The sequence below is a fragment of the Epargyreus clarus genome, unplaced genomic scaffold (assembly GCF_041222505.1).
Source record: "Epargyreus clarus isolate Ecla_fem2 unplaced genomic scaffold, WU_Ecla_fem_2.2 ptg000016l, whole genome shotgun sequence".
Taxonomy (NCBI): Eukaryota; Metazoa; Arthropoda; class Insecta; order Lepidoptera; family Hesperiidae; genus Epargyreus; species Epargyreus clarus.
The window spans coordinates 3,563,443-3,583,101 of NW_027332224.1; the positions used below are offsets into that span (position 1 = coordinate 3,563,443).

The 19,659-nt window shown below is 36.3% G+C and overlaps 1 protein-coding gene across 3 annotated transcripts in view; it reads left to right on the top strand.

Moving 5' to 3' along the window:
* Positions 1 to 19,659, top strand: part of Dll (homeotic protein distal-less) — a 139,279-nt gene that overhangs the window by 10,313 nt on the left and 109,307 nt on the right. For all 3 annotated transcript variants that reach the window (XM_073081421.1, XM_073081423.1, XM_073081422.1), the window contains exon 2: positions 17,163 to 17,648. In XM_073081421.1, coding sequence (XP_072937522.1) covers positions 17,321 to 17,648 — 328 coding nt within the window. In that variant the 5' untranslated portion in view covers positions 17,163 to 17,320. The remainder of the gene's footprint in view (positions 1 to 17,162; positions 17,649 to 19,659) is intronic.

A 19,659-nucleotide genomic window follows, 5' to 3' on the forward strand; every position in this document is an offset into this window, starting at 1 on the left:
ACTTTTTTGCGTATTGAAATCAAGTTTATCTTTATTATGCCAAGAATTTGTATTGAATAAATATTTCGCTTTAAAATAAATAAAATTGTTTTTATATGAAATCTTTACTGATTTAAATGCAAATATTAATTTTTAGTCTTTTTTATTCGAATTTATGCTCCAATTTTATCTTATTGTAGCACTGAAGGGTCTGCTTAGGTTTCTATGTAGTTAGACTTCTAACTTACCACCTAAATCTAAATATTTATCCATAAAAATATTAATCGAATGGGAAAAAACTTTGTATTGGATTTGGGTGGCAACTGCGACCCACGGATATCTGTAAAAAACTCCCGATAGGATTGGAGTCTTACGTGATGCCGACTAGAGATACATTGCTATCCCTGAAGACTAAGTTGTCTTTTAATACCTGACGACTAATACGGTTATTAAAAATCGATCTATCCAATGTTTTGTCTACCAAAGAATGTAATGTAACAATATCTAGTATTAAGAAATAGTAATAACAGGCGTAAGTGGGTCTCCCTTAACACACCCTCAAACCAAAACACAGCAACACTTAACACTGATATTATCTGAAAAATTGGCCAAGTGCAAGTCTAATTCGCACACGGAGGGTTCCGTACCACCAAGATTTTCATATTTTTGTATTTGTTATTATAGCAGCCACTGAAGTAAATACATTCTGAAAATTTGAACTGTGTACCTATTACGGTTCAATAGATAAAGCGAAAAATGTCTAGAAATAGCGGTTTCTTGTATGGCGACCCCCATTTATTTTCAATTTTCTTTTATTTTTAGTATTTTTTGTTATAGTAACCACCGTTATACATACTCTGTAAAAAAATCAAGTGTCTATCTATTACGGTTCACGAGATAGAGCTCTGTGACAGACGGACAGACGGCGAAGTCTTAGTAATAGGGTTCCGTTTTTACCCTTGTAGGGAACCCTAAAAAAATACAAAATACTTAAAACCAACAACACAAAATTATTTTTAACTTTTACAAAAGCTATTAAATTTGACATTTACGTGTAAGCTTTCACGATTTTTGTGTTACTTTAAAAATATTACCTACTTTAGATAAACTCGGTTTTTATTTTAAAAAGTAGGTTTTTAGCAATCCGTTAGAAGTTTGAGGCTTCGTTTTGGGTAACTTTCATACATGACCTACTAAAGACGAGTCGTTTCGTTTGAATAATTTTGTTGTAAAACTGTAATTCAAAAAAGCTAGTCAGAATCTCGCTAGCAATGCAAGTTGAAGCTGTGTTGCCACGCTTCAAGATTTTCCCAGTGTTTTTATAATATAGCGGTAGCAAACGAGCATGCAATTCATCTGATGGTAAGTGGCTACTGCCGTCCATGGACATTTCAATCAACCCCAGATAAGATTAGATATTCCTACCTGTGGTCGGCCACAGATGCGCCGCTTCCCCTGAGGACTAAGCTGGAGCGCCTCGGAAAAGTATGTCTTCAAACCAGCAACGTTTAACACTGCTGTCATGAGGCAGAAGTAAGTGTGGCGGTGGTGCCGCTGGAGTCGAACCACAAAGGGTTCTACCACCTTTAACCTTCAGCTTCCGGAGATTCGTGTTCAACAGTGGGACTTAAAAAGGTTGTACATAAATAGAATTGTTTATGTCTTCAAATCTCATTTATTCAAAATTGATTTATATAGAACTCTCTTTGAAAGTCAACAAACTACCACCGTGTCGAAAGGTTTCGCTATGGAGAAGAAGCGGCGAAAGAAACTCCATACGTGTGCAAATTTGCGTCTTTTAAAAAATATAATACGAGTTACATAGTGATACATATAATTTATTATTTATGATGTAGTTGAAGTTGTCAAAGTGTGAAACTAACCCTATTTTTTGAAAAATGTTGGCTACTTATTTGAGATATTACCTAATAATAAAATAATAATTTCTTTATTTCAGACCCTTTTTTTTTACAGTCCATAGATTTGGTTAGTACATATTTTCTTAAAACTATGTTAGTGTACAGCAAACAAAACAAGGGGGTTAGTGTTAAAGACAACTTAGCCTATGTTAGTAAAGACACTTAAAACAAAAAACTTAAATTCTAAGTACACACACACTTGTTGGCTCGTGTGTGTACACCATTCCAGCGGGCCCAGAGAGGGCTGTCTGGTTTGCATACCAATGTACTAAGGAGGGTGTTGGTGGCTAATGCGGAATGCCCCATAATTTCCTTACACCACAGCTAGAACATAGCAGCGTTACACTGTTGTTATAAGACAGAAATAGCGTTTTTTATTTTAGAATTCACAAAGGAGCATACAGTCCACCTAATAAGTGGTTACTGACAATGAACATCTATAATCAACCTCAGATAGGATTGACGTCTAAATAAGCAGTGCCACCGGAGTCGTACGAAGGGTTCTCTATCGGAGAACCTCATTAAAATCACATACCATTATAATGTTTCGTTTATCTAATGTCTTAAGCCTAGAAAGTAGATCTAGCTTTAGTCTAAAAAAGTACATTACTTTTTCTCTACAATTACTACGCTATATATATTTAAAATACGATTTTATGCTAAATAAAAACAATCGTAGGCCAGTCTAGACCAGGAGTCGGCAACCTGTGGCTCTCTTGTTCCATCGTTGATAAATAAAATAGAAAGATTCTTCATTGCGTTCAAATTGGATGAAGACACAAAATGCTGATTATTTTTAAAATAAATAAATAAGTATTACTAACATTTTAGGGATATTTTAGCACGGAGACGTGGCAAACTTTATTTACGAATTTCAATTCTCAAAACTCGTTACACTTTCTTGTAAGGAGTGCTCTATGACGTAAAATTTTGTGGCTCTTTAAAATCTTTGTAAATTGTAATTTTTGACTCTTCGACTTAGAGGTTGCCGACGCCTGGTCTAGGCAACACGAATAATGTCTAGCTTCAGCCACAAACCACGTATTAGAAGTGACACGACTCTCATAATGAAGGTAATGACTACGAAGCAATGTTTTTGCTGTCGCTATCTCACGCAAGCTAATTTGTTAAGTAAGTTCGATTTCTATCCAAATGCATACTGTTACCGTTTGGTTATTAGTCATGTTTGTAATTCTGATTATAGAGTTAAATTTCGTTGAATTTAGGTTTTGTTTCGAAGTAGGTAGCTAATAGGTAATTTGTCTACCTGATAAATCTTTTTATCAACTTCAAATAGGTTTAAAGGTAAAAAATACCGAGGTATGTTAGAAGCGTTGCTACCCCTGAGTCAGTCAGAAGCTTCGTATTACTTCTCCGAGGTGTTTCAGCTTGGTCTTCAGGGGTAGTAGCGTATTTATGACGGACCTTGGATAGAAATTTAATCTTATCTAGAGTTGATTACAGATGTCCATGCGGCAGTAGCCACTTACAATCAGGTGAACTGCATGCTTGTCTGCTACTCTTATATTACAAAAAAAAAACAAGTGGGCATAAGTTACCGTAAAATAACAATAAGTAAGTAAAAATAGGATCAGCGTTGTGGACTTCCTATATTGTAAAACAAAATATGTTTATGTAAGTCACACAGTTAAGCAACGTGGGGTAGTCGGTATTTAAATGGGTGGTTGATCAATCACTGAAGTAATATATAGTGGACCAGGTTTTTGTGAAAAGTAGGTAGTTCAAGGCGTCAAATCTAGCGACGCATCTGTGACCTTAAGTCATCATCATTATCATCAACCCATTACTGCCCCACTGGGCACGGGTCTCTCAGAATGAGGATTAGGCCATAGTCCACCGCGCTGGCCAAGTGCGTATTGGTAGACTTCACATACCTTTTAACTTATTTTGGTACCTTAAGTAGAACTCCAATATTCTATACTACAAAAACGCTACAAGCTGTAACTGCGAACTGCATCCGAGAATTAAAAATAACGCTTTCCAAAATATTCATTATTAAAAGTGTACCTATTCTAACTGAAAGTATACTACACGACACAAGTCCACCTAAATTAAGGGCTCTAACACATAAGCGACAATCCGCGCCAACCACTGTCGACAGTTACGAGCAGCGTCAGTCGGCAGTCACAGGTCACTGTCGACCAGCGACTAAAACGCGATTAAAAACGGCGATATTCTTTTATTTATTATTATGTTGATGTCGGTCGCTGACGACAGTCGACAACTATCGAAAGTCGCAAAATATCACGATTCGTCGCCTGTGACTGCCGAGTGAACGACTTCTCCGCCTGTCATCAACGACGCCTAGCGACAATCAAATGATTAACGCATGTCGTTCTTGTTGTAGCTCTTGTTGTTGTAGTTGTACCTAGTTCTGCCTCATAACAGCAGTGTTAAGCGCTACTGTGCTCTGGTTTGAAGGGTGTGGTAAGGGAGACATACTTTTCCGAGGCGTTCCAGCATAGTCCTCAGCGCGGCGATTCTGTGGCCGACCTCAGGTAGGAATATCTAATCCTATCTGGGGTTAATTACAAATGTCTTTAGGACAGTAGCCTTACAGGTAGACTGCATGCTCGTCTGCTACCTAAACAAAAAATATAAACGCTTTCTTCACTCACAGCCCCACACTAGGATTCCCTGTATCGTGGGTGCCATGAACACACACACAGACAAATACACAAACACCCAGACCCAGAAACAGAAATCTAAATTCATCATTTAGATATCTGTCTGGGACGGGACCCTTCGCGCTTCAGACCGGCATGGTGACCGCTCCGCCACGCGGGTCATCACCTATATTCATAGATAAGTAAAGATTACTCACTCCTAACAAGAAAATGTACCCAGTTTTGAGAATTGAAATAGTTGCGTAAAAAAGTTTTGCCACGTCTCCGTGCTAAAATGTCCCTAAAATATTTGAAATAATTATTTATTTATTACGTAAATTACGTAATTATTACGTAATAATTAGTTATTTATTCGTAAATTTTATTGTCAAGTATTCAAAAAAAGAACTTACTAAAATAAGCCGTTTGTGGCTTCATTCAATTTCAAGGCGGCGAAGTATCTTTACTAATCTATGCCTATATTATAAAAGTAGAACGTTCAGTCGCCCGTACGTTCCTACCCTTACCATATTTTGCCATTCCTCGCTTCAGATTCCACGTTGCACGCGAGAACGACACGTAACAAGAAAGATTGATATCTCTCTTTGTATTGAATGTAACAATGCGTTGCTTGCTTTTTACCTAATTTCGATTACTTAATAGACGTATGGGTCTAACTTAGTTGACAATTTCTCATAGTATGTGTATTCATTATGTCTAAATCAATGGGACTTTTTATAATTGCATTAGCAAGTATGATGGTAAGGCAATTGCTAACTAAACAACTTCATATAGAGCAAGTTCTACCTAAAGCCGATCTCAAATGCGTTGGCATTCCTGAAGAATATGATAGTAGCCTCATAAGGCAGTCGGCATCCAAACCCTTCTACCGAAATGGATGGACTATTTTATACTAGAAATAGGTGTAGCGGTGGTACCTCTCGGAAACCTTATTGATTCTACCACCTTTAGAACTAGAGAAATTCAGCAAATGGAAGCTGCATATTAGCAGCGGAGTTCTACCACTTAACACTTTTTACCACTTTACCACATACTACCAGCATACAAGAGAAAATAAAGCAACCAATGTGAGATTTTTAAAAATATCTCAAAATAGAAACGAAAGCACTATTTACTATCTTCTTATTGAATAAAAAAATTAGGTATTCAAGTCTATTTTTCCCTCATAATAACGATCTGGCCAGTTATTAGAGTTAAATTTAGTGCTTACTGTATTATGACGAAATTATTGTTCTAAACTGCTAAATAGTACATAATAGTTTTGATAAATATACTCAAGGGTTACTAGTAAAACATCTTCTAGCTATGCTAGCGGTGCCCAGCGGCAAAACTCGACATTAACAACAAAGTTAGAAAACTCACGCAAGGAATTAAAATATGTGACATTTCTTCGAAAAATTCGCCACCGAATATTTACTAAGGCATTCTACGTTTTTTTAGTACCAACTCGCATTTCTATAATCAATCGTGCGTGCAACACGACAGTAAAAACAGCGAGTTAATTATCAATACATAAGTAATCGATCTACGTACAAATTGTATGGATTGTTGTTGAACAAGGGATCAGAATAAAAAGCGCGCCAAAAAGGACATTTTACTTTTAAATAATTCCTTTACATTACAGTTTTTGCACTAATTCAATTTTACGATTTTCGCGTTTTACAATATTCTGTCGTGTATATTTTGTCCGGAAAAATGCGGTTCGATAGGCGCGAAACAAAATGGTCGGTCGCGCCATTTTTTGCACAGATGCATAATGCTCGCATTGTTCTGAGTGTCACTTTATTCGCCTATTTCGATGCTAATGAAATTAAAAACGTATTGGATGTTTCGCATTCCTGCATTTTGGCCGAACAGTTCTTAAATATGTATAGTCCGCGTAAAATTGCTAGATCGCTCTGAATATAGAAATGAATAGCGTCGCCGTAGCAAATTGTATGACTACACCTGCTCGCAACAACTTCAGAGCGGACTAGCAGTTTGGCGCGGACTATACAAGACTTGTTTTTATAGGTTTTTACAAAGATATTTTTTCAAGTTAGAAGTAAGGACACAAGCAAGAAGTCGACCTGTTGGTAAGTCGGCGACTTTAGAGTTTAGACATTTGTAATCAACACCAAATGTAATTAAAATTCGATCTGAAACAGGTCACACGAAGATTCTGAGGACTAAGTTTAAACGCGTTTTATTAATCTCTCCCTTAGTACATACATCCTTCAGACCAGAAAAAGCAGCCCTACTCTGTCCTTAGGTAGAAATAAGTGAGGAGACGGTGACGCCTGAAACAAACCATGAAGTTCTACCATAATAAGATGTATCTTCACATATAATATATACGATTTATTTAATAATATACTCACGATATTTCTATTATTAATTAAATCATCGCTTGTATATCATTTATTATTATATCAAACGTTTATATAGTAGCCTATAATTATATATCATAACATTTAAACCAAGTGAAGACGGGAGGGCTAATAAAACTAAGTAATTGAACATTATTCTATTAAAATATTATATTTTATCTAAATATTGCAATATTTATAGTAAATTTAATAATGAATAAATTAATTAATATTAATCCTTATAACTTAGTCCTTGGATAGTAACGCATCTTTGGCCGACCTCAAGTAACACGCAAATTCTATCTGGGATTGATTATAGATGTCCACGTAGCATCAGATGGATTACATGCCCGTTTTCTACCTCAATAAAATCATAAAAGATTATCTGTGAAAAATCAATCAAGTCTTAAAGAAACTAGCCGTAATAGTTCAATGCCATAAATAAACCGGCCATAAACAAAATAGAGTTAAACGACCCATATTTCCCGCGTCAACAAGTAGCCGCCATAGCGATGGAACTGTCAATAACTTTGACAGACAATTCAAAATGGCCGATAGTGACACGCGACTACTGTTTACTAATTTTACGCGGCAATACGTAATTATCCATTTTATTGGTTAATGAAAATGATAGGTCGTATCGTGTAATGCATTTTTGTATTCCATGCTAACATTAAGCAAATTTATGTTGTATTCGCGTAACATGGATATTTAGTTTTTGTTGTTTCTGTATAAGAATTATGAGTCATTTTGTTTACTACGGATAGATAATAATTGGTTTGGATGAAACATACTTACAAATCTATACATGTTTTTTATTAAATTGAAATAACAAACGAGCATACAGTCCACCTGATGGTAAAGTTACTGTATGGTCGGTAATCTACCCTTAAATAGAAATTTAGTTCGACTCCGGCGGCATCACCGCCACACCTATTTCTGCCTGATAACAGCAGTGTTAAGTGCTGCAATGTTCTGGTTTGAAGGGTAAGGGAGACATACTTTTACGAGGCGTTCCAGCTTGGACCTAAAGGGTAGCGGCGCATATGTGGCCGACCTCAGTTAAATTTAATACTATCTGGGGTTGATTACAGATGTCCACGGGCGGCAGGAGCCACTTATCATTAGGTGGACTGTATGCTGGTCTGGTACTCCTATATAATAGATAAAAAAATTACCTACTAACTTTTTTATTACGAGGGGGAAACCTTCAAAATGGTACCTTAAGGTACATAGGGTACCTACTACCTAAAGTTAGTCACAGATTAAATAAGATTGAATTCAGTTGGAATGCTTAACACATATTTTTATATGTTTACTACTTCTAACTATTATAAATTTACTTAGTAAGTCTATTGTTGTGATTGAATATAGAAAATAGAGCCCACATGACTAACAATATCGAACCTTGATCCAAATTATCGTATTATCGCTTACTACACAGCTAGCCGTTGTTGAGTACGGGTCTAACGGTTTCGTAATCTTTTTTGTTGAACATAGTTTTGTGAAGTATTAAAAAACTTAGAGGCAATACAAATTGTAAATTCACGATCCGATTCTTAGAATTGGGTTAGAAAAGTAACTAATATTATAAAGAGGAAAACTTTGTTTGTTTGTTTGATTGTAATGAATAGGCTCAAAAACTACTGGACCGATTTTAAAAATTCTTTAACCATTCGAAAGCTACATTATCCACGAGTAACATAGGCTATATTTTATATGATATGAAATATATTTGATAAATAGATTTTGAGGCGGTACAAAGTTTGCCGGATCAGCTAGTCTTAGATACTGAGGAATAAAACTTACATAAGAGGGGACCATCTAGTCCTTAGGAGACATGACGCATGTCTGATCGGCATATAGAGTTGGTTACATTTATGGCATTTACTTAATTAGGACTACATGCCCGTTAGCTATCTTATAGCTATCTTATAGCTGTTATAAAATATTTAGTAACTAACTTAGAAATATATTTAGTAGATTAATGATTGCTTTACAATTAATTTATTATTTACTTCTACATGAAAATATTCCAATTCAATTGATATAATAATATATTGATAAATAATGACTAAGGATGCTTCTAATGTACATACATACGAGTAGTTCAAAACACATTGAAAGCGAACGAATCCCAGGCTTCCTCTGATTAATCAAAGTTATGTGCGTATTAGAAATTAATTATCACTTGCTTTATATGCGAAGGAAAATCGTGAGAAACTTGCATACCTAAGAGATATTAAAGAAAAGTTCTTAAAGGTGGTAAGGTAAAGGTGGTAGAACCCTTTGTGGTTCGACTCCGGTGGCACCACCGCCACACCTATTTCTGCCTAATAACAGCAGTGTTAGGCGCTGCTGTGTTCCGGTTTGAAGGGTGTGGTAAGGGAGACAGACTTTTCCGAGGCGTTCCAGCTTAGTCCTGAGGGGTAGCGGCGCATCTGTGGCCGACCTCAGGTAGGAATATCTTATCCTATCTGGGGTTGATTACAGATGTCCATGGGCGGCAGTAGCCACTTACCATCAGGTGGACTGCATGCTCGTCTGCTACTCTTATATTATAAAAAAAAAAAAAAAAAAAAAAAAAAGGTATGTGAAGTCTACCACGCACTTGGCTGCGGTGGACTATGGCCGTTTTTATAATATAGGAGTAGCAGACAAGCATGCAGACTACCTGATGGTTAATGGCTACTGCAGCCTATAGATATCTGTAATCAAATCCAGATAGGATTAGATATTCCTACCTGAGGTCGGCCAGAGATGCGCCGCTACCCCTGAAGAATAAGCTGGAACGCCTCGGAAAAGTATGTCTCTCTTACCACACTCCTCAAACCAGATAACAGCAGCGCTTAACACTGCTGTTATGAAGCAGAAATAGGTGTGACGGTGGTGCCGCCGGAGTCGAACCACAAACGGTTTCTTCAAATCCTAATCCTTCATTCTGAAAGGAGACAGTAATAGTTTTAAACTATGAAACAGATAACAACAGGATCCAAACGTGACATAGACAATCGCATGACAGATTAAAAAACTCGACTCCGTATTAATTAGTAAAGACAATAAAACTTTGTGAATAATAATTATATCGCGTGCTAGCTTTACGATCGAAAATAGTGGATTGGATACGGTGAATCAATTTATAAGTACCGCTAAGTCGGTATCTTTGAAGATCTTACGTTTTTGAGGAATTATTTCTTTCTGGCAACACTGGTTTTCGGTTTGACGTTCGTTTGAAATTATTTTTTGTGGCAACACTGGTTCTGGCGACTTGGTTTGATGTTGAGAGTTTTGTTTTAAGATTTGAAAGTAAAATATTGTGTTGTACAAATCGGTTAAGTGTAAGTCGAAGTAAAACATCGAGGGTTCTGTACCATTATGAATTTTAACAGAATATTTATAGAATTTTTATTTTAATTTGAAGTTTTCTCAATAGAACGTTAGTTATATTTTTAAGATTTGAAAAACTACCTACGATATTATTTTGTACAATAAAATCGACCAAATATAAATTCGAATTCGACATAGAAAGTTCCATACCAGTATGAATTTTAACACTATATTATAGTAGTTTCTATAGCATTTTTTATCATAGCCTCTATTAAAGGACATGCATTGTAGATTTTTATAGATTCTACCTATTACTGTTCTACATATAAACCGAAACCAACCGTTAAATGCCATTTTCATTGTCTTGTTGCATGGAACCCCACTTATTTTTAAGTTGATTATTTTCAGCATTTCCCGTTGGATCAGCTATAGTTACACAGGTTGTAAAATTTTCAAGTCATTATCTATACATTTCAAGAGATAGAGCCCTGTGACAGACGGACAGCGGAGGTTTAGTATCTTATAGAGCCCTGTTTTTAGCCCTTGCGTAAGAACCCTTAAAAACTAAACGTTTTCTTATAATTTTAAAGTAACTCAATAATTTTAAGATATTATAAATTGATTTATATTTTCGTCACTCCTAAGCCCTAATAAATCTAAGACGGTCGTCTCATAACATGTTGAATGAATTTATATTTAATTAGAATTAAATCATTTTAAAACATTTTTTTATATTTCGCACTACAATAAAACTTATTTAATATTATATATTCAAATTCGAAGTATAATTTGAATAACCTTTATTACGTAACTTACGTATATTACGTAGTTATAGCGTCAGGTTTGAAGTTCTTACGTCAGACTTTAAATCGTCAGTTTAATGAAAAACGAAATGTATTAACTTACAGTTAAGTCTAAAATTGAGTATAGACAGATGGTATTCGATCGTCTTCATAAAAAAATGGAAGTCGTAAGTTTTTCAAATGAACATTTAATTACAAATGGTGCATTCTTAGCAATTAATGGCGCCTAGGTCTCAATTGTAAACCGGCTTCCACCCTTCGTTGCGAAAGGGCCCATTTATACCTACAGGGCAATATAAAAATATTGCATAGAAAATATGATATGGTTTAATTGGATAACAGTGATAGTCTGGTTGAAAATTGGCCTTCCGATCGAGGGGTCCGAGGTTCGAATCCCTGGCATCTTTGATTTTTCAAAGTTGTGTGCGTATTAGAATTTAATTATCACTTTTTAATTAACTTTGAAGAAAGCCATCGTGAAACCTGCCACCCTAAAAGATCATTAAAAAAAATAAGTTCTCAGAGATATGTGAAGTCTTTCAATACATACTTGATAAGTTGGTGGGCTATGACCTAATACTTCTCAGTCTGAAAGGAGACTCGTGAATTTTAAAGGTTGGTTAGAGCTCTGTGTGTTTCGAAATAGGTGTAGTACCTATTTCTGCCTAAAAGCAGCAGTTTTAAGCACTGCTGTGTTCTGGTTTCAAAAGTGTGGTAAGGGAGACATACTTATCCGTTCCAACATAGTCTTCAGTGATAGGAACGTATTTGCGACCGATATGTAGAGCTCTAATCCTATCTGGGGTTGATTATAATCACGCGGTAGTAGCCATTTACTCAGGACTGCACTGCTGCTATATTATAAAAAATACGAACTAAATAAATGAAATTAAGAGACAAACAAAGAACTTGACTTTCAAATCGTATCCATTGATGCAAGGAGACAGTAATGAATACTGGCTACAGTTTATAGGGGTTTATTTATGGCTTTTTCATATGTTCCCATGAACCCTTCGTTTCGGATCAGTGGGCATACGTGCCCAGTGTTACAAAGTTCTGGTCTAGATATTTATACTAAGTGAATAAACAACAGTTTTTAATCGTGTAAGGAATTTAATTTTTATAATATATTTTATAAAATAACTAGCTGACCCGGCAAACGTTGTTGGCATATAAATAAAAAAAATGTTAAGGGTGAACAACCCTTATCACTTAGGGGTATGAAAAATAGATAGTAGCCGATTGCAGACCTACTGCATATACATATAAAGTTTGGTGAAAATATGTAAAGCCGTTTCGGTGGAGTACGGTAACTAACATTGTGACATGAGAATTTTATATATAAGATTTTCCTTCTCAGTTTGATAAGAAACCCGTGCCCAGTAGGGACAGTGACGGGTTGATGATGATGAGGTCACCGCGCTGGCCAAGTGCGTATTAGTGGACTTTACGTACCTTTGAAAACTTATTACTACTTTTAAAACTGATAATTAATTTTTAATACACACATAACATTGAAAAATTCGAGGTGCCTGGGATTTGAACCTTGGATCCATCGATGAATGATCGAGGCTATCACTTCTTTTTACTACACACAAATACACTAGTTAAACTTATAACAACCTTGTTTACCTCAGGGGTTAAAAACCGAACACAAAAAAGGGTAAAGTCACATTATACGAAGCCCTTTCAATTGAAATATAACTTCACGAAGATATATTCGTGACATTTATAGTGTGAACTGTATATAAATATCTGTCTGTCATTGACACATTAGTATTAAAGTTTAAAAAATATGTTCACATTGAGTGCTTTTATACGGGACGAGACCTGTACCCTTAGTATGAGTTTTTACAAAAATGTTTGTTTTTGTATTTGTTTACGTATTTCCCATATATTTCCAAACAGTTCTGATACAGACCGCTAGGGGCGCTGATTGGGAATGTATGGGCAAATACGTAAACAAATACAAAAACAGTCATTTTTGTAAAAACGCAAAAACTCATACTAAAGGTACTGCACGGCACCGATGCAATATCTAATCCTATCTGGGATTCATTACAGATCTCCATACAGCAGTAGTCACTAACCTACCATCAGGTAAGGCATGTAAGGTAAGGACTGCATGCTCGTCTGCTACTTTTCTTCTCTTTTGAATCGTGAAATACCTTTTAGATACCTAGATAGTAGGAGAATGTCTCATGCGGTGCCGTGCCGTAGTCGTCGCATTAAAGAAGACCCCATTGACAGTAGGTACATTTCTTGGCAATTTTATGGGGCACGATGTTAAGATTACCATAATTCTGTGATAAACGAATGTCCACATGATGAGTGGCCACTGTCTTGTCCGTACGTGTGACACGACATGTCGTCCACAGGTGCGTCGCTACCCTTGAGGACTAAATTAAAACACCTCGTTCTCTACTAAAGTCTCCCTTACAGATCAAAGTATAGTAGCGATTAATAATATTATTATACGTGTGGAGGTGGTGCCTCTGGAGTCCATCAAAAGCTTTTTTTTATATGATATAGGAGTAGCAGTCGTGCATACAGTACAGATGGTAAGTGGTTAATGCCGCCCATGGACATATGTAATCAACCACAGATATTATTAGTTACCTTCCTGAGGTCGGTCACTAATACGCTGCTACCCCTGAAGACTAAGCTGGAACATCTCGGAAAAGTATGTCTCCCTTACCACACCCTTCAAACCAGAACACAGCAGCGCTTCACACTACTGTTAAGAGGCAATAATAGGTGTGGCAGTAGTGCCGTCGGAATCGAACCACTAAGGTTTTTACCGCCTTCAATATTTTACTATAAAACCTTCAAAATATTATTATAAAACCGAAATAAGTGTGACGGTGATGCCTCTGGAGTCCTTCAAAACCTTTAAATATGCAATTTAAAACTTAAACATTAATACGTTTGATAACAAATAAGTATGTCTGTCGAGAATCGAACCCAAACCTACATGGCCATGTGCCACAATTTGAACCCAATACATCGACTCATTGGGTCAATTGACCGTGTCGGCGGCAAATTGTTTCGAGGATCCCTCGATCTTTGACCCCGTGGGAGAGCTTCTAAATTTGTTCCGCGCAATTGATTCCCAAGTTTTATACATTTTTGGACCAACGTATTTGATTCCAATGAAACTGATTCAAAATTTATGTACCTATTGGTACCTACAACAAAATACATTATAGAACACAAAAACAATATGTCTACTCCCTTGTGCAATAAAACAAACTGCAGTGTCGCAGGACGCCGGACGCAGGACCTTCATTATATGATTATTTAGCAGTAAGTTAGCGTACAATTACTCATTCGACTCCGGCGGCACCACCACCACACCTATTTCTGTTATAACAGCAGTGTTAAGCGCTGCTATGTTCTGGTTTGAAGGGTGTGGTAAGTGAGACATACTTTTCTCAGAAATTTCAGCTCGGAACTTAGGGGTAGCGGCGCATCTGTGGCCGACCTTAGGTAGGAATCTAATCTTATCTGGCGTTGATTACAGATGTCCATGGACGGCAGTAGTTTACAATCAGATGGACTGCATGGTCGTCTGCCACTCCTATATTATAAAAAAATACTATATTCAAAATATCCTGTATTATAAAAAAATGCTATATTAAAATACTATATTACGCGCACAAAGTTGCTTATAGTCCGCGACAAACTTCCAGTCCGCTTTGAAGTTGTTGCGAGCAGGTGAAGTCATACAAATTGCTATGGCGACGCGAGTCATTTCTATATTCAGAGCGGACTAGCAGTTTTACGCGGACTATACAAAAGCTAATAAGATCATAAGTCAAGAAATCAGTCATAAACTTCAAGAAATAAACTACCCATCAATATTTACGACCATAATTGATATCTTGTGAACTTTAAAATAATTAATAACATAATTTACAGATATGTGATAATGACAAAAGGTGTTTAAGTAAGTATCAATTAACCAATCAAGAAATGATTAAGTTAATCTTAACGATTTCTCACTTCGTAAATCTTGTGGAATAGTTAGTAAGATTATTTTATAATATAGGAGTAGAAGACGGGTGTACAGTCCACCTAATCGTAAGTGGCTACTCTAATCGTCATCGTCATCGATCATCGATCATAAGTCATCATCATCCACCCATTACTGTCCCACTGCTGGGCACGAGTCTCCTCTCAGAATGAGAAGGATTAGGCCATAGTCCACCGCGCTGGCCAAGTGCGTATTGGTAGACATCACATACCTTTGAGATTTTTTTTATAAATATCTCAGATATGCAGGTTTCCTCGATGATGTTTTCCTTCACCGTTTAAACAAGTGATAATTAATTTCTAATACGCACATAATTTTTGAAAATCAGAGGTGCCTGGGATTTGAACCTCGGACCCATCGATCGAGAGGCCGAGTTTCTTAACCACTAGGCTATCACTGCTGTTCAGTATTACGAGTATAGTAGTAGTAGTAATAGTAAATTTGTTAGTATATTAATCTCTTTTGACTTTGGCTTTACCCGACCCAGATCACAGTAAAACTGCTGTTATAAACAGAAATAAATGTAAAAGTGGTCTGTCAGTACCATAAATGGTCCATTCTCTAAAGGACCTACAAAGGGATACGGGAAAAAAGTTGTGGTTTAACAACCCCTTTGGCGTGGTGCTCATTAATTTTATTGATCTTATTTCATTAGAAAAAAATTGCCAAGTGCTAGTCGAACTTGCACATGGAGGGTTCCCTACCACCAAATTTTCATTTGCTTTTTTTATTTTCAGTATTTCTTACTGTAGCAACTATGAATTCATTGTGAAAATACTAATAAAATAATAATGTGAATAATAATAATGTGTGTAATACCACTCGACTGAGCTACTCGTCGAATTGGGACACACTGAAAATCAGTGGCCGTGGTCCGCCGCGGTGAGGCTGAGTGTGGACACTTTTGTTAAATTTTACTGCAGCAATGTTCTGATTTGAGAATCATGTTTACTATTATTTATGCCATATAATGTTGCAGTATTTCTTACAAATAAATATATCTTTCTTTCTTTCTTTCTAATACATAATAATGTGAGTAATTGTGATTGGGTATACATTGTGAAAATGTGAACTGTCTACCTATTACGGTTCAATCTTCGATCACTAATAAGAGCGGTTCAATAGATAAAGCGAAAATCGTTGAAAATTTGCTTTTGTTTGTTGTATAACGGTCCCCATTTATTTTCAAGTTTTTAGTTCTTTATGTTTACTATTTGTTATTATAGCTACTATTATAATATGTTAAAATTCCAAGTCTATCTCTTACGGTTCACGAAATAAACCCATGTGACAGACATACAGACGGACAGACAGCGGAGGCTTAGTAATAGGGTTCCGTTTTTACCCTTTGGCCACGGTACCCTAAAAACTAATTGGTATCGCCTACAAACGACTCGATTCTCACAACTGACCCGAGAATCTTTAAACAAATGACCTAAAGAATTGGAAAGGCCTTTTCGGCAAGCTCTTTGTGATAATTACCGGCCTTCCTACCCTTTCTGTTACGTTCAAATTAGTATGTTTGTCCCTTTCTCTCATTAAGTTGCGTTCACGCCGGCGCCACAGAGGTCGGGTCAAAACATTTTATGTTTTTTTGCTTGTTTGTTCGTTCGTGTTGATTGCGCTTGCTCGTAATAATAATGTTTAGGGCCAGCTAATTGGTGTAAATTTTTATTGAAAATTATTACGGTATGCCGACAAGGCACGTTTGTTTAAGTGACAACTTAGGTGTGGTCAATGAGAGTTATGTTAACTTGATGTTAAGTGGTCATTGCCACCTATTCACCCGTTTGTATTTATAAAAAAGACACTAATATGGGCATTCTAACTTAGGTCTTAAAGGTAGCATCTGTTGACCATCTAGGACTCCAATCCTATCTTCATTACAATATTTTACTTTGTGTTTAAAATATTTTTGAAGGTGGTGGAACTTTTTGTGATTCGACACCGGCGACACCACCGCCACACCTACCGAGTACGGTAACTAACATTGTGACACGAGAATTTTATATATAAGATTTAAGTAAATTTCAAGGTCATTTGCTACCAGAATCCCATTAAAATAAGAAACATGTTACTAATCAAATATTTCTTTGTTCCAGGCTACACCAGCGGCAAAATATCAAATCAGCTTCAAAAAGCCCTCAAAATTACCCGAATTCAATCCCCTAGCAGCAAACCTAACACACTGAGTTTTTCAGATCCCTTCGGGCCTCCCCAGTCCTCGGACGGGGGGGGCCCGTCGACCCCCCAGCCCGCCATGACCACCGAGGCGTTGGACCACCACCACCACCTGGGGGGCTCACAAACCCCCCACGACATATCAAATTCAGCGAATTCAACCCCTACTAACGTATCCTCAAAATCCGCCTTCATTGAATTACAGCAGCACGGTTACGGGCCCTTTAAGGGTGGGTACCAACATCCCCATCACTTTGGGAGTCCCGGTGGTCAGCAGAACCCTCACGAAGCCTCAGGGTTCCCAAGCCCTAGGTCCTTAGGCTATCCCTTCCCCCCTATGCACCAAAATACCTACGGATATCATTTAGGTTCCTATGCTCCTCAGTGCGCCAGTCCGCCAAAAGATGGTAAGTTGCTATAATTTTTATTTCACTACTAATTTCTGTCAGCGGCTTCAATATTAATTCAATATGATATACTAACATACATAAAACTGAAAATTCGTACCTTAATTGGAATGACAGTGGCGCCATCTGGCGAAAATTGGTCGTACCAACTCTGAAACCTTCGTGAGCTCATGGACAACAACTTTGCTAAAGATCATCACTTGATCAAATGCATAGTATAAGATTCATTAATATCGATACTAATATCGACTAAAATAATCGACTTTTTGGTCTAAGATCAATTCTCCGATTAATCGATCTTAGATCGCCATCCCTAGTTCCCATGGAATTTCCGGGATAAAAACTATTCTATGTCCTTTCTCGGGTTTTAGACTATCTTTGTACAAAATTTCATTAAAATCGGTTCTGTGATTTAGACGTGAAGAAGAGACAAACAGAAAGACAGACAGAGTAACTTTCGGATTTATAATATTAGTAAGGATTAGTTCGTACTAAGGGTAAAATCTTGTAACTGAATTTTAAACCGACCGAGTTGAAGTGTTGCGTGGAAGCCAATTTTGCAATCACTATGACTATCATCATCATCATCATCCCATTACTGTCCCACTGCTGAGCACGGGTCTACTCTCATAATGATAAGGATTAGGCCATAGTCCACCGCGCTGGCCAAGTACGAATTGGTAGACTTCACATACAATTAAGTTCTTTTTTTTATAATATCTCATGTATGCATGTTTCACGATGTTTTCCTTCACCGTTTAGCAAGTGATAATTAATTTCCAATGCGCACATAACTTTGAAAAATCAGAGGGAATTTGAACCTCAGACCCCTCGATCGAGAGACGGAGTTCCTTAACCACTAGGCTATCATAGCTAGACTATACAATATACATTTTGTGACGTCATTCTAAATCTATCCTAAATCTAATATTCGGTACGTCTCAAAATGGCGGCAAATTTTCTGAGAAAAATACGAAAAATAAAATGATGTTACTAAAAAGGTTGTTTATGAAAACTTTTTAATATATTTTTTTTTATTTTTGAATGCTTCGTGTTATGCTCTAATAATCACCAATCCAGAACACAGCACCCACCAATGCTATAAGTAAAAAAATCCCAATTTCCATCAAAAAATCAACAACAGAAATAAACGTACATAATTTCACGTTATTTCATTCCTTTTACACACACTTTACCAGGAAATTCCCGAACGTCTTTTACAAATAATTTCCCTTTAAATTCCCATTCGACTAATATTAAAGAAAGTAAAGTCATACCATGTCATTAGAGGTGTCAACTACGGAATAACACTAAGTAACTACTTGAGTAACGAATTGGGAATTTTTCTGTAAATATTTTACGAAGAGGGTCTTTATACCGTACGACTACGATACGATTTTATTGCTAACTTTCATACTATGTACGAATAGGAATGAGTATCGAAATTCTTTCTTTGGACTTAATTTGTGAAAGTTTTTGTAAATGTCACATTACTTATATAAAGGTTTAAGCTGAGTGTCTGTCAGTTAGTATACTGTTTTATGTAGAAAATATTCTTATGAAAAAAAAACTATATCACAGATGCAGGCTTTTAATTCATTTCATTTAAAATAATAAATAAGGTTACTTCTGCTCGCAAATATTTTCTTTGCAAATATTCTGATTGGCTTCAAAGTGTGAAGAATTTGTACAAGAAATTTTGCAAAATATATGTAATATACTTTTAAAAGTAGAAATGGTAAGTAAAGCTCAAAATTTGCTTTAAATAAAAAGTTCAAGTCACCTTTAATAATAATCACAATATTTTTAACCTTCCGATTTATAAAAATCATGTCTTAAATCGTGTCGTACAGAGTTAAAACTTCTCGTATAAACTTTCTACTGGCTGTCAAAATACAGTCATACTTAGACAGCTAGGCTCGTTTTACCCAATATTTTATACCACGATTGACTGTAATTCTTTTATCGCTGCCGTTTTTTAAAAAGAAATTTGTTGTTTTACGCCTATATT